General features: G+C 38.8%; 1 protein-coding gene across 1 annotated transcript; it reads right to left on the reverse strand.

Moving 5' to 3' along the window:
• Positions 1-175: 175 nt before the first annotated feature.
• Positions 176-11,731, reverse strand: pkp1b (plakophilin 1b). The gene is made up of 13 exons (XM_072381695.1): positions 11,463-11,731; positions 10,338-10,432; positions 7,679-8,094; positions 7,472-7,607; positions 5,948-6,155; positions 5,356-5,524; positions 3,947-4,064; positions 3,591-3,767; positions 2,942-3,112; positions 1,783-1,936; positions 1,393-1,579; positions 1,173-1,257; positions 176-790 (listed from the first exon to the last, which is right to left on the reverse strand). The coding sequence occupies exons 1-13, from the start codon at positions 11,647-11,649 to the stop codon at positions 716-718; spliced, it is 2,178 nt and encodes a 725-aa protein (XP_072237796.1). The 5' UTR covers positions 11,650-11,731; the 3' UTR covers positions 176-715.
• Between the last annotated feature and the right edge of the window lie 34 nt (positions 11,732-11,765).

Below are 11,765 nucleotides of genomic sequence, written 5' to 3' on the forward strand. Positions count from 1 at the left end.
ACTGTAGAGTTGATAATATTCCTGTAGGCATTTCAAACTCTGTAACCAAAATGTAGAGGCTTGTGAGAAAAAAATTCAAGGTGTGACAATTTGTTATGCTGCACCAGCAACTTTGACAAATAATTAACTGAAATTCCCTGTGGAATTCTCTGATAACTTTGAAACTTATACAGCAGACTTCTTCCAGCTTTATTGACACCTTTTTGATAACAAAAGCAGATCATTTCAAGATTGCACATAATTAGAAAATATGGAATCACCACCAACAAAATTTCACCATAAAATGTAAAACGTTGCTGCTTAAGACCGTTTCAGCTCAGGAAAACACTCTGTCATGCATGTTCATTATACACTTTCATATTACAGAGTTGTTACGTGACAATAAAACATACAGTTGATTGCATTAATTTGTTATAAAGAAAGTCAGATTTTAAATCAATGTTCACACTACAAACAACAAAAATTCATTTTTAACTTTTGCTGCCATGTCAGAATTGAACTTTCACCTTTATTCCTATGATGGAAACATAATCTTACAGTGTATACACCTGAAACACATATACAGAAAGACAGCTCAATGAATGCAATATGCAAATTTTATGGATAAACATCACTTTGTGAAATGATAAAGTCTTGATGTGTTTAGTCATGTAAATGCACTGAAGCATTGCTGGGGAATTACCTCAGTAGAAGACTCATGCCAGCTCATCTGCTGTTAATCAACAATTTGGAGCGATCTCTGCACCGCCATGGTGGTCTCATTCACAAATGAGGACTTGCTCATTCCTTGCTGCAGGACAAACAGTTACATTTAAGTTGGAGTTTCTGCCTTTTTCATTACTGAAACTGAACGTGCCACATTGCTAAACTCACAAATTTGTGCTAACAATGGCAACTTTGTACTTAAAATGTGAGCATGTCCTCTACAGTGTTGTACGTGTGGAAAGAAAGTCTCTTGAGTGAATCAGCAGACCTGACCTGCTGGATTCCTTAGCCTTATCACTCAATGTCTCCCTTGCTTTTACTTTCCTGAGAGTGTAGCCTAATCCTTTCTCCATGTTTCTCACAAATACCCAAAAGAGGTGGAGTGTCTTGTGTCTGATTGTAAGATTCTAAGAGGACACACCCAAGCGCTGAAAGGCGTTGGCACTCAGAGTTAAGCCTTGACTCACCTTTTTCAGGAAGCTTTGTAAATCTTTTTCTGACCAGATTTTGTAAAGAAGAAGGGATGCAGCTTTGCTGGATTTGGGGAAATAGCTAATAAAAATGGGAAAGAAAATTAATGTTAAAGTCAAAACTGTGCAGACGTGTGGAAATCTAAGATACATTTTAGATAGAATAGAATGAATTATACTGTAGTCATAGTTTCTTTCTGCATACATGTCAACTTACAAGTTTTGGCTGAGGTCGTTCAGTGATTTTATCAGGTTGCTGTTTAAAAACTGTTTGCTTATCTCAGGCTCCTTCATAAGCAGGCAGCTAGCAGTCCGGCAGGTCATGGCAAGAGTATCATCTGACTCATTACATCCCTTGGTGCCTTTGCTGAGGAGACCCAGCAGCTCTGGGAAGGCTTTACGACCTGCAGCAACAAGCAACAGACAAAACACACTGTTTTTAACACAAGCAAAAACTTCTAAAATTGCACATGGACACTAAGAATAATGGCAATGGCCAAGAAGAACAATTGTAAATTTCAACTCGAATTACTGAATGTATTATCTTATGTTTACAGGAAACAAACTCATACACATACTCATTCTATGATTACGTACGGCATCTTACCGATGGCACTGTGCAGGTTTGGGTTCTTCGTCAAGTTTCCAACCAAAGCCACTGTGCTCTTCTGCAAGTTGGCTTTGTCTGACTTTAAAAGGGGGCTGATAACCGACAGGCCATTCAGTTTCTGCACAATGATCTGACTCATTACGCTGGAGACCTGAGAAAACACGAAACCACACCAGCTGCTAAACTCCTAACATGCTGAATGAATGAAAATGTCAAAGCAGAATTAGTCTACTATATGACCCATTCTCAAACAAATGTTGTTGGCAATTGTGTGAAATGTAAAAAATAACAAAAAGAAATTATTTCCATTTTTTTCATTTAAATGCTTAAATAAATGGATAGTCTGAACACAAAATTTCAAACATTCAAACTGAGACCATTTGCTACAGTTTTTAAAGTGAAATGTTTTCCTTTCTTGCTTATTAAAAGACTTCAGTTGTCCAAAAGTTCCGGGACTCTTAACCATATTTTTTGTTCAGAAATGCACCAGATGGTTTCAGTGTGTGACAGGTCTGTAGGCAGGCGAGCTTACACCGCCGGACTCTTTTCCTACAGCGCCATGCTGCTGTAATATGTGCAGAATGCGGTATGGTACCGTTCTGTATTAAATTCCCTTCACAGATGTGACAGTTTCCCATCTAACAGGCACTGATAACAGGCCGGATGGTCCTTCCCTACTTTAAACTGGTTTTGTCTAAATTCTGATTATTCAGATCACAGGGCAGTCTTCTACGCGATTGATCGTTTCAGAGCTTGGGTCATAAAAAGGCTGTATTTTGTATTTTGTTTACAAATGTTATTTTCCTTTGCAAGGTATGCTTTCAACTTGTTTATGTGAATGCAGTGTGTATAGTTATTTCCTACAGAACTGTGTCTGTTTTCAATGCATCACCGTCTGAGGGATGCTCTTTTTATCCCCAATCATGTTGCTTAGTAGTGAGATTTTCCACCAGGTATTTTGTCTTTGCATGATACAATTTTTCCAGCCAGTTAGTATCCCTATCCAAACTTTTTGCCTCCGATGTAAAAAAAGAAAAACATTTCTCAGTTTCAACATTTCATATGCTGTGTTTTTTCTTCTGTTTCAAAATGTCATTAGGATTTTGATGTTTTACAAACTGGCCATAGTGTGACAGCATAAATCATCAATTCTTACGATGCCTTCAGATGCAGTGAGATTCTGCAATGTTCCGCAGCAGGCTTCCTGTGTTTCTTCTCGCTGGCTTGAGCCAAGCAACGAGAGATAACTCTGCAGTGTATTGGAGTGGATCAACCAGCCGACCCCATTCGGCTGTGGATCCTCAACCACAGGGAAGTCAAAGTGACGCTGCTTGAAAAAAAGAAGCAAGTCATTGTCAACATCTCTCTGACCATGAACACTGTCCTTATTGAATTTCTTGTTTTACATGATTTACTCTTACATATCCATATTATAATCTTTTTGCACACTATTGTATGTCAAAGCATCTTACAGTATATATTTTTAAATATTCAGTGCCTATTTATCTGTTAATGTAGCTTCTAATTTTCAACAATGCAAAACTGCATGCTAATATAACAACATGCTGCAAAGGCGAGCCCTCCCTGAGAGCTTCATTTTGCATTTCATAACTAGGTGTGTCTATTTAATGCTCAGGGACTTAGTGGCAATGATTCAACTGAAAGTCTCTGAGAATTGTAATTATAATAATGAGAAGAAATGGTCATGTGTAGTGAAAGGTAACTTGTTGGCACTGTCTACAGGTATTACTGGTGAACTGTCAGAAGTATCCACCAGGCTTGGTCAGGTAAATAATCTTTCTCACCTCGTGCTCTGGAGATTTGCTCTGGGAACTGAAGCAGCCGACAGGGCTGCTGTTGCTCTGACTGTGGCTCCTGTTCACAGTTTTGCTCAAAGCTGTGATCCTGCTGAACAGAGTTGGAGCCTCGGCCTCGAGCTGGAATGTCAAATTGTGCAGGATGCACACGCAGTTTTCTACAGACTGTGTCGACGGGCAGAAAAACACACCCAAAAACAGAAGAACATGTGTCAGAGTCAGTTTCATAACCTCTCATGCATTTACTTTTCAAGATGTTTGCATTTAACCAACATATACACACAAATTACATGTTGCTCTTCAATGAAAAATCACTGTAAATCATCTTTTTTATCTTTTCCTACTTCATCATCTGGTTTTCCTGCGTCCACGCAGTCTTTAACGTAGCTGACTAAGGAGTCGATCAAACCGCGACATTTCCTCATCGTCTGTCTGCTGCTTTGTTGCGCACTACTGAGGTTTCTGTTGAATTCAAAATGCAACATATCACTAAATGCTTGATATATTACAGAGTAAACACATTGATATATGAGATGTTGTTTGCAAAAACGTGATAGAATATCAAACTAATGTAACAGCGAAAATGTAATAGGTTAATGTATTTATTATTGTGAACCAGATGTGATGAAAAAGTCTTGTTATCAAAGTTTTAGGAAGTAATATAAAGTAAATCATCAGCTTGCTTAATAAAGATGACACATTTTCTTGAAAATTAAACAATGTTGGTCCTGTACACTCATGGAAAAAACATAAACCAACAGGTGAACAACTGAATCTCCAATAGAGAGCTCCTGTAAAATGTTTTACATTGCAGCTAACTGTTTGCTGATGCAGAAGATAAGACCTGTGATAAGATCTGTGCTATCGTACCGCTAACATCTGTAACAATGCTTTGTGTTGATGTTTTACGGTTATTGTTGCACTTTAAGAGCTCAATGCTCAAAAGGCTTCAGTTCTCAAAAATTCTTTAGAAGACAAGTCAAGAAAGGTGTACTGTACACTGGGGGTAAACAGAAATTTAATTATTTGGAAAGACGATCTTGGCTCAAATGATACACATCTAAAGATAAGCGTTAAAGTAAATTTTAGCATAATTCAAGGCAATGCAACAGCACCTATAACTGAGCTGTATACCCTAACACGAGCAGAAAGTTACAGTAAATCAACCTCCATACAACACTTGTTACAATGAACAGTAACTGCAAACAGTGTTTGAAAGCCCTGAAATGAAAATATTTAACATAGTAACACTTTTAAAATTATTTGCTCAAATGAGTCACATAGATCCACTTTCACTTTGTGAAACTGTAATATTAATTAATTCTGTTGCCAGTGTAGATTGGTCTTTGCAACGATGGTTATTTGCCTTTTTCATAGGAAATCTATCACTTTAAAGTCGAACATTATTAATTCAGTGGTATCAGATTACAAGCCAATGTCACATTCAGCTCACAACTTATCCACACTCCACACAAATGAAATGAGAAATAAGTAGAGTACAATCAAGAGTTGTCAAACTACTACTGTCAGACAGTGTTACTATGATTAAAGTATATTTAAATCCTCCCTGACACGTATTAACTTGATGACTAATGGATAGATGCCAAAAACCATCTCAACCAGGCACCTTGGCGATGTTTGACTTTGTTGCACAAACAACGTCATTTTAGTGTTAGGAGATCCTGAATCAGAAAACCAAAAAAAAAGATAATGAAATATTATCCAGTTCACAGTTGGTTTTAGTTTTGCTTACCTAAGGCATCCTGTGGTGTGAAAAAAGACATCGGGGTCTTTGTTTGTGCCACTGGTTGGGTTAGAACCTGCTGTGTAAGGCAGGATCACACGCTCTGTTAAGACGGGCAGAGCATTCTTCAGCAGGTCCGACCTCAATTTGTCTGCAGAGGACAAATTCCACAGAAGACCTAGAGAGAGAAACTTTAATTGCAGCTCTTCCATCAGCATGTCAGTTCAGATGTGCACTCACTGCCTGTGGTAGAAATGCTTTTAAAAATCTAGCAGTATATAAAGCTTCTTCAACTTTTCTAATCATTTTGATCACAAGCACATTAGAATGTTCCCTTACAGGGTTAGTACCTCTATAACTAGAACTTGATTTTCAGGAAGTGTGTGATATTCAGGTTCAATCACTGTTACCTTGCTCTTATGATGAGCGGAATCTCTAAAACTGCATCAAATGGGTTTTGACAGTGTGCTTCAAAGGGCAGCATTAAAACACCAGAACCAATGGAATTATATAACGCTTCACACAAGCAGGCCTTTGTCTGTCTTGTTAGATCGGTTTGCTATGTGCGTGTATCCGTATGTATAGAGATTCACATATGTACCTGTCAACTGTTTGTGCAGCTCTACAGAGTCTGAATCTCTGAGCTGATCCAGGGCCTCGGTGATGCCACCACAGCGGTGTATCTCCTCTTTGTTTCCATCGCTCTTAAAGGACAAGTTACGGAGGGCAGCCGAGGCTGTGTGGCTGACTTGCGAGCTCGAGCTACGCAGCAGGCCCACCAGGAGAGGGATGCCATTAAGCTTTAAGACCTGAAGGACAAAAGTGATTCAGGATTAGCAAAGATACTGAATACAGTGATTTACCACAATTCAAAGGGAGGAGCTGACCTTAAACATCAATTGAAAAATATTGATTTCTAATTAAATTCGTATTATGGATTTAAATGATGCCTTAAGACCCCAGTATGGTTGCCGTGATGGCTTGAGTGATGACGTCACAGTGTCTGCCAGCCATATATAGTGGCGCGAGTCGATGTGCCAGTAGTTGCAATCTTCTCTGTCACAGAGGTGTCGCTGCTACGTGAGGGTTACCGCTAACTACACTACAACGACGAAAGTGGAGAAGAAAACAATTCCCCTGTCAAGAGCAGGACGAGTAGCATGGTCATCAATGGTCAGCATTCTCACCTCTGCTTACATAATAGCTGATGAGGCTACAGAAGTTGAAATTTCAATAGGTGTGTTATTACCATTATAGGCTGATATAGTACTTAGAATATTGTTATGGGACTTTTAAGTGTATTGTGTTTGTTTGTTATGAAATGGCGTACTTCAATGGACACTCTTGGGAATTATCGTTGCCTTTCAGGATGCAATGATAATAACAATAGATCGGTTTGCTGTTTTATTTGCTTATGCTGTTTCAGTGCAGATGCACTTCCTCGCTGAGCCTGCTTTTAAATTGCTCCATCCGGTTTGTCGTTCTCCGCTTGCACCAAGTTACAAATTTTACCAGTCGGAAATACGTCATTTTGAGTGTGAGTGATGTGTCAACTTTAAATTAAGCTTTAAGTCTGAGATATGGCAGCTTAAACAGAAAGTCAGAGGTGACGAAAATTGAACCCGGGGCTGTGTGGAAAAACAGAAATCTAGATGTATCCATGTTACGGTTAGAATTTTAAACGATATTCAAAAATAAAACTCTGTTTTCAATATTGTTTTAGATATAGCATTTTTTATCGCGAGCCTATCAGTGTGTTTTCTCTCCTTTCCAGAGAACACATCCTAAAGCAGTATGACATCACTGCGAGGCTGGGTAGTGCTCTGTCATACCGTAAAAGTGCAAGATGGTTTCAAGATTATTTAAAGCACAAATTGAAATACATTTTGAGAGGACTGAGGTCCATCTGGCCAGCTATTCAAATAATCAGAGAGATTTCATTTGAGAAATATTTAATTTAAGTTTGGATTGACATGGTGCAGGTAAAAAATTCATTACTTCGTAACAGAAAAACCAAGGAAATGTTTTTCTGCACCTTTTATCCCCCCACTGTCTCAGGCAAAGGAGATTATAAGCAGTCTGACATCATGAAAAGAACAGGCAGAAATAAAACAAGATTAGTCACCTCCTCCTTTGCTTTGTCGTTAATGAAAGAGTTGTGCTGAATGTAGGAAGCGCCGCAAAGCTGATAATTTTCATCGCCACTGGAAAGAAACTCCACAGCCTCCCTCAGAGTGATATCCAGGCTGGTTCCATTTGTTCTGTGGGAAAACAAACACTGTTCAAAGTTTCCCATAATAATAAAAAACACGTCAGTACCTTTCTTACTCACCCAGAGTTTCCTTTGCCCATAAACTTGGCCTCTGTGATGGAGTGCTTTGAGTCCGCCTTGCTCATGTCAGTTTGACTGCATATGAACTGCTTGTTGGATTTGATCTGACCATTTGCAGCATACAGTTGCTGAGGCTTTGAGGTGGTGCTCACTACATACTGACTGGTGCTTCTTTGTGTCATGAAGTTGCCCTTGTTAGAGGAGGTTTTCTGTGCTGGAACAGAACGTTTGTGCATGGACCTTTGCCAGATCAGATCAGGTTCGCTGCGGCTGGTGTCTAGTTGACCCACTGCCATAGAGCTAACAGGGGCGTAGCTCCTCTCATGGCGAGAGGTGGAAGTAAGCGTGTTTCTAAATGCAGTGGATCTTTTGGAGTTGTTCACCATTTGACGGTGGATGTTTTTCTCCAGGATGAGCTGCAGAGCCAAAGAAAACATGTGTCATGAGAGGTAATGCAGGACTCAAATTGTGAAAGACCTTGTGACACAACTTCTGGGAATTTTTATGGGTGAGGCTATAAAACTCATCTCAACTCATAAAAAGGGAATGAACAAAAAAAAATGGATCAGATCTGAATCCCACCTCAGGTTGAAGTTTCAAGCAAATCTGGCCATATCATTTTCAGATATCCAGCTCACAAACAGACCAAATAAGAAAAAAAATACAAAGAAATCCAAATACAAAAAAATATAGCATGTGATTGCCAAGAAATGCACCACTACTCAGTTTGTTTTAGTGGCAGTTCCAAACAAGTTATCTGTATTTCTCTCAGAAAAGGGTCACAGGCAACATTTCACAAATACATTCCCCACGCACTGACCACTGAGAAACTTTTCTGGATTTATCCACGACAGTCGTTTCAGTTGCAATAACTAGAGCACGAGCTTGTCCAAATAGCTAAGCAGAAGAAAATGGCTGCAACCACATTTTATAATACTACATATTATCAATTAATGAATTATGTCATAGATTTTCAAATAAAATTCCTGCTTAACTGGACTTGTATTCATACTTTGTAAGGGAATATATCATGGAAAGCAGATTGCACTACATAAGCAAACTGAAAAACTGAAATTCAGCAAATGATCCACTCATGCCATAAAGCATTTTTTTAAAGCACTGATTACTGATCAATTTTTCATTCAAATTCAAATAAAACATCATCCGATTTTAGCACAAGTAGTAAAGGTTGAAGGCAAAAATAAAACACTTGATCTTTTATGTGTTGAGAACAGGATCAACATATCTGTGAGTGGCAAAAAATAAGTGAACCTAGAAATTTAACAGGTGAAATTTGAGTTGAAGGATTTAAGTGGATGACATCCGGAGCGAGTGGGCGTCCTGTTTTATATAAAGAACAATGATTTATTAAAGTCGGATCGTTGCACCACAACGACACATCGTCTGCGGTAGTAAACCGAGTTTGGAAAGCGTCAGTCTAAAGTCAAACAGGGTGCACACAGATAGAGGAGATTTAAGACCACTGTGACCCTCCCCAGGAGTACAACCTCATATCTAAGAAAGTTGGGACACTGTGTAGATTGTAAATATAAAACATAATGCAAAGATTTGCAAGTCTCATAAACCAATATTTAACTCAAAATAAAACTCAGGATTAGTATTAGCAGTATTAGCTCATCTTGAATTTGATTGCAACGACACAACGTTCCAACTTCTTTAGAATTCGGCTTGTAAACTAAAACTAAGTAATTAACTAAGTAACCAAGTGTAATTCTTAAAAAACAAAAGACCACAAGCGACCTCTCTTATTTCAGCTTATTTTACATTGTTTTTCGGGTAATGTTGAGGGCTGGCAGGGAACGCAAAACGACTTCGGAAAACATATAAAAGATCAAAATCTGATGTTTAAACATGATGCGATATTCTTAGAAATAGGAAAACACCCCACTTGGACATATATCATCTGTGAAACAATAGTGACGATGGCATCATGGTTTGGGGTGGTTTTGCTGTAACTGGGCCAGATCAGGATCTCATCATAGATTAAACACTAAATGCTAAATCATATCAGTGAATAATAAGGGGAAATGTCAGGACATCTAGTAAGTGAATCTCAAATTGAATCTCAAAAGAAACACGTTATTCTTCCACAGAATATTTAAAGAAGAATAACGTTGATGCACTGGACTGATCCAAAATAAATGTTGTGGAAGGATCTGAAGCAGCCTGTCGACGTGAACAAAAACACACCAACATCCCAGCACTGAAGCTGTCCTGCACGGAGGAATGGGCAAAATATGATGTGTAGTTACTACAGCTAAGAGGGCCACACCAGATACAGAGAGCACATACTTCTCACAGATACGTAATATGGGAGGATTTTCCCAAGATTACTGTTTTTTAATTTCAATTGTCAACTTAGGTTAAAATGGTCTCCTTTTAGGACTTGTGTGGAGATCTAATTATGTTTTACAGCATACAGTGTTGATGCAGAAATACAGAATACTCTAAGGTGTTCACAGATTGTCAAGCATCACTGTGCACATAATAAGTACACCAATAAATCATTGAATCTACACTAAAAGCTTGTTCAAAGATGAACAGGCTGATAAAAAAGTCTCGCCTCAAGACTCACATCACTGCAACAATGATACAAAAACAATAATTGATTGATTGATTGATATCCATAGTAACTCACATTTTTAGAGGAGCCATTGCCAAAGAAGCCGCTTCCTTTAGATGTGCTTGAGTGTGTCCTCCCAAAATCTACAAACACGGAGTCATACGAAGGGCCTGAGGAGAAATATTAAGATTTATCAGCTGTTATCTAATGTACAGAGCACACCTCATTTACAACCAGTGATTTATTGCTTTTACTTGTGGAAAAAAAAGCATACGTGACAGTGTATCTGATCTATGGTGTATTACAATGGTGCCCATAAAACAGTATAACCCTAAAGGGGGTGCTGGAGCCTATCCCAGCGGTCATCGGGTGAGATTGCTAGTCCATCACAGGGCACAATTGGATTAATTCATCAGTTTTAGAATATTTTCATATATTGACACTGACTGCTTTGCTGCTCCTCCTTTTACTTTTATTCCCCAACTGAATCAAAATTGTCTTTGAAAGCTTTCCAGGTGTTGGTAAGAGAAACATTCAGGGAGGTTATGTAACAAAGGAAGGCTGGTTAATCATTTACTCATAAAAGTCAAATTAGTCGAAAAAAAGATAAGTCAGATAACAAAAAGTGTACTGTCTGTATTTTTATGTAGGTTTTGTGAGTTAAAACAATAACTAGCAGGGATTAGTATATCGTTATTCAGCAAGTTATGGCACTCAAACAAGATAAACATTTGCTGACATCCCCATAGATATAAAATCAGGATTTTGGCAAATCATTTAATATATTTATTTATTGACTTACTCTATTTTTACCCCCTAGAATTTCTATTTACGTGGAGCAACTGTTAAACCTTACTATATAATAAGATATCATATTAACCTCTTAACAGCTTACTTTCCTATTCTTAAGAACACAACTGGGTCAGAATTTTGTCATTACAAGAAAACTTCCAGGTAAATCTTGACGATGATTAACCCGAAGATAGGCATGTTTTTTTTCAACCCTTACACTTGAAGGGAATGTAAATGACAATGTAAATTACTGATTAACTTTGTCGTCAGAGGCGCTCTGCGCTCTCACGGGGATTCAAATACCGAATACTAAAACAACTAAAACGCCAACCAGAGTTTAACTTTAAAGAGTTCTAACTCCTTCTGTCCCTGCTGAGCAGTGTCTGTGGTACTTTTGGCTGCTCTTACTTGTTGGGGATAAAGAAGTAGACCCGCTCCTGCTGCTGGACTTCGTCGACTTCCTCCTGATTGTTTGCACTTGCTCCAGGACGCGCTGTTGTCCTGATCGGTACTGGTTAACGGACGGCACGGCCAGCGACGTGTCATCCACGTTCCCGATGGAAATCGCCGATTTTAACGGACCCAGACTCGTCATTTTGTGAGTGCGCAACAATCACTAGAGAGACAAGCTGCGGAGAGTCGGCGGCACTCTGAGAATAAAAGCGCACCTTGCCCTGCCCTGTGGAACTAGACCGCGCCCATCCAGACACA

This window comes from Leuresthes tenuis, unplaced genomic scaffold (genome assembly GCF_036924035.1).
Source record: "Leuresthes tenuis unplaced genomic scaffold, fLeuTen1.0.hap1 SCAF_3, whole genome shotgun sequence".
NCBI lineage: Eukaryota > Metazoa > Chordata > Actinopteri > Atheriniformes > Atherinopsidae > Leuresthes > Leuresthes tenuis.

What these genes read in the sequence shown, in the direction of transcription:
- pkp1b (XM_072381695.1), bottom strand. Translation starts at nt 11,649, where the DNA reads ATGACGAGTCTGGGTCCGTTAAAATCGGCGATTTCCATCGGGAACGTG. An exon ending in CACACCACAGGATGCCTTAG is followed by an intron (nt 4,065 to 5,355) that starts GTAAGCAAAACT and finishes TGAATTCAACAG; the next exon opens with AAACCTCAGTAGTGCGCAAC. An exon ending in AACGACCTCAGCCAAAACTT is followed by an intron (nt 1,258 to 1,392) that starts GTAAGTTGACAT and finishes CATTTTTATTAG; the next exon opens with CTATTTCCCCAAATCCAGCA.